This window comes from Atta cephalotes (assembly GCF_000143395.1).
Source record: "Atta cephalotes unplaced genomic scaffold scaffold00013, whole genome shotgun sequence".
In the NCBI taxonomy this organism is placed as follows: Eukaryota; Metazoa; Arthropoda; class Insecta; order Hymenoptera; family Formicidae; genus Atta; species Atta cephalotes.
In genome coordinates this window covers 1,266,637-1,267,268 of record NW_012130077.1, presented here as the reverse complement: position 1 = coordinate 1,267,268, position 632 = coordinate 1,266,637, and the positions used below count along the sequence as shown (strand labels likewise).

Genomic DNA, 632 nt, shown 5'->3' with positions numbered 1-632 from the left:
CTCTCTCTCTCTCTCTCTCTCTCTCTCTCTCTCTCTCTCTCTCTCTCTCTCTCTCTCGCCTGTTTACTCACCAGCATCTTCTAGGCCTCCACGACGTGGATGTTAAACTTGATCGGATCAGAAACACTAGATGAACATTAGAACGAACACACATAAAATTTGCATCATCGTGTACGTTCTTACTGTTTTGATAGTGAGGCAAATAGGACGCAGGCAAAACAGTACTACGACACAGATTGCTGACCCGTTTTAAGAATATGACACTTTCCGTAACACTCCACGATACAAATGCGTACGAGTTTCTGTTCTCAGCCCATTTCCCAGCCTAATGAAACTATTTATCAGCGACTCGGCCGATCTCATTGGGTCATGATACGATGATTTCTGTAACGTCGTCACATTGAAAGGAAAAAACTATCCGGAGCACGCAACAAACGTATGCGCCGTAGAGAACTGCACTGAACTGTATAACACCGTACTACGCGGACTACCACCGGAAGCCAAACGACGAACCACACCCGGAAGTTACGGGCGATTTTTTCTCGTTCGCGCGACCGCCGTCTGCGCGAAAAGCAAATGCACGCCACTCGGAGAGATTCAATATCGAAACGGCGCGACGCATATGCGCCTTC

The 632-nt window shown here is 47.6% G+C and overlaps 1 protein-coding gene across 1 annotated transcript in view; it reads right to left on the bottom strand.

Annotated features, from left to right (window-relative positions):
* Positions 1-77, bottom strand: part of LOC105617667 (AT-rich interactive domain-containing protein 4B) — a 10,604-nt gene extending 10,527 nt beyond the window's left edge. The window contains exon 1 of the mRNA XM_012199223.1: positions 72-77. Within this exon, the coding sequence (XP_012054613.1) occupies positions 72-77 (6 nt within the window). The remainder of the gene's footprint in view (positions 1-71) is intronic.
* Positions 78-632: the final 555 nt, after the last annotated feature.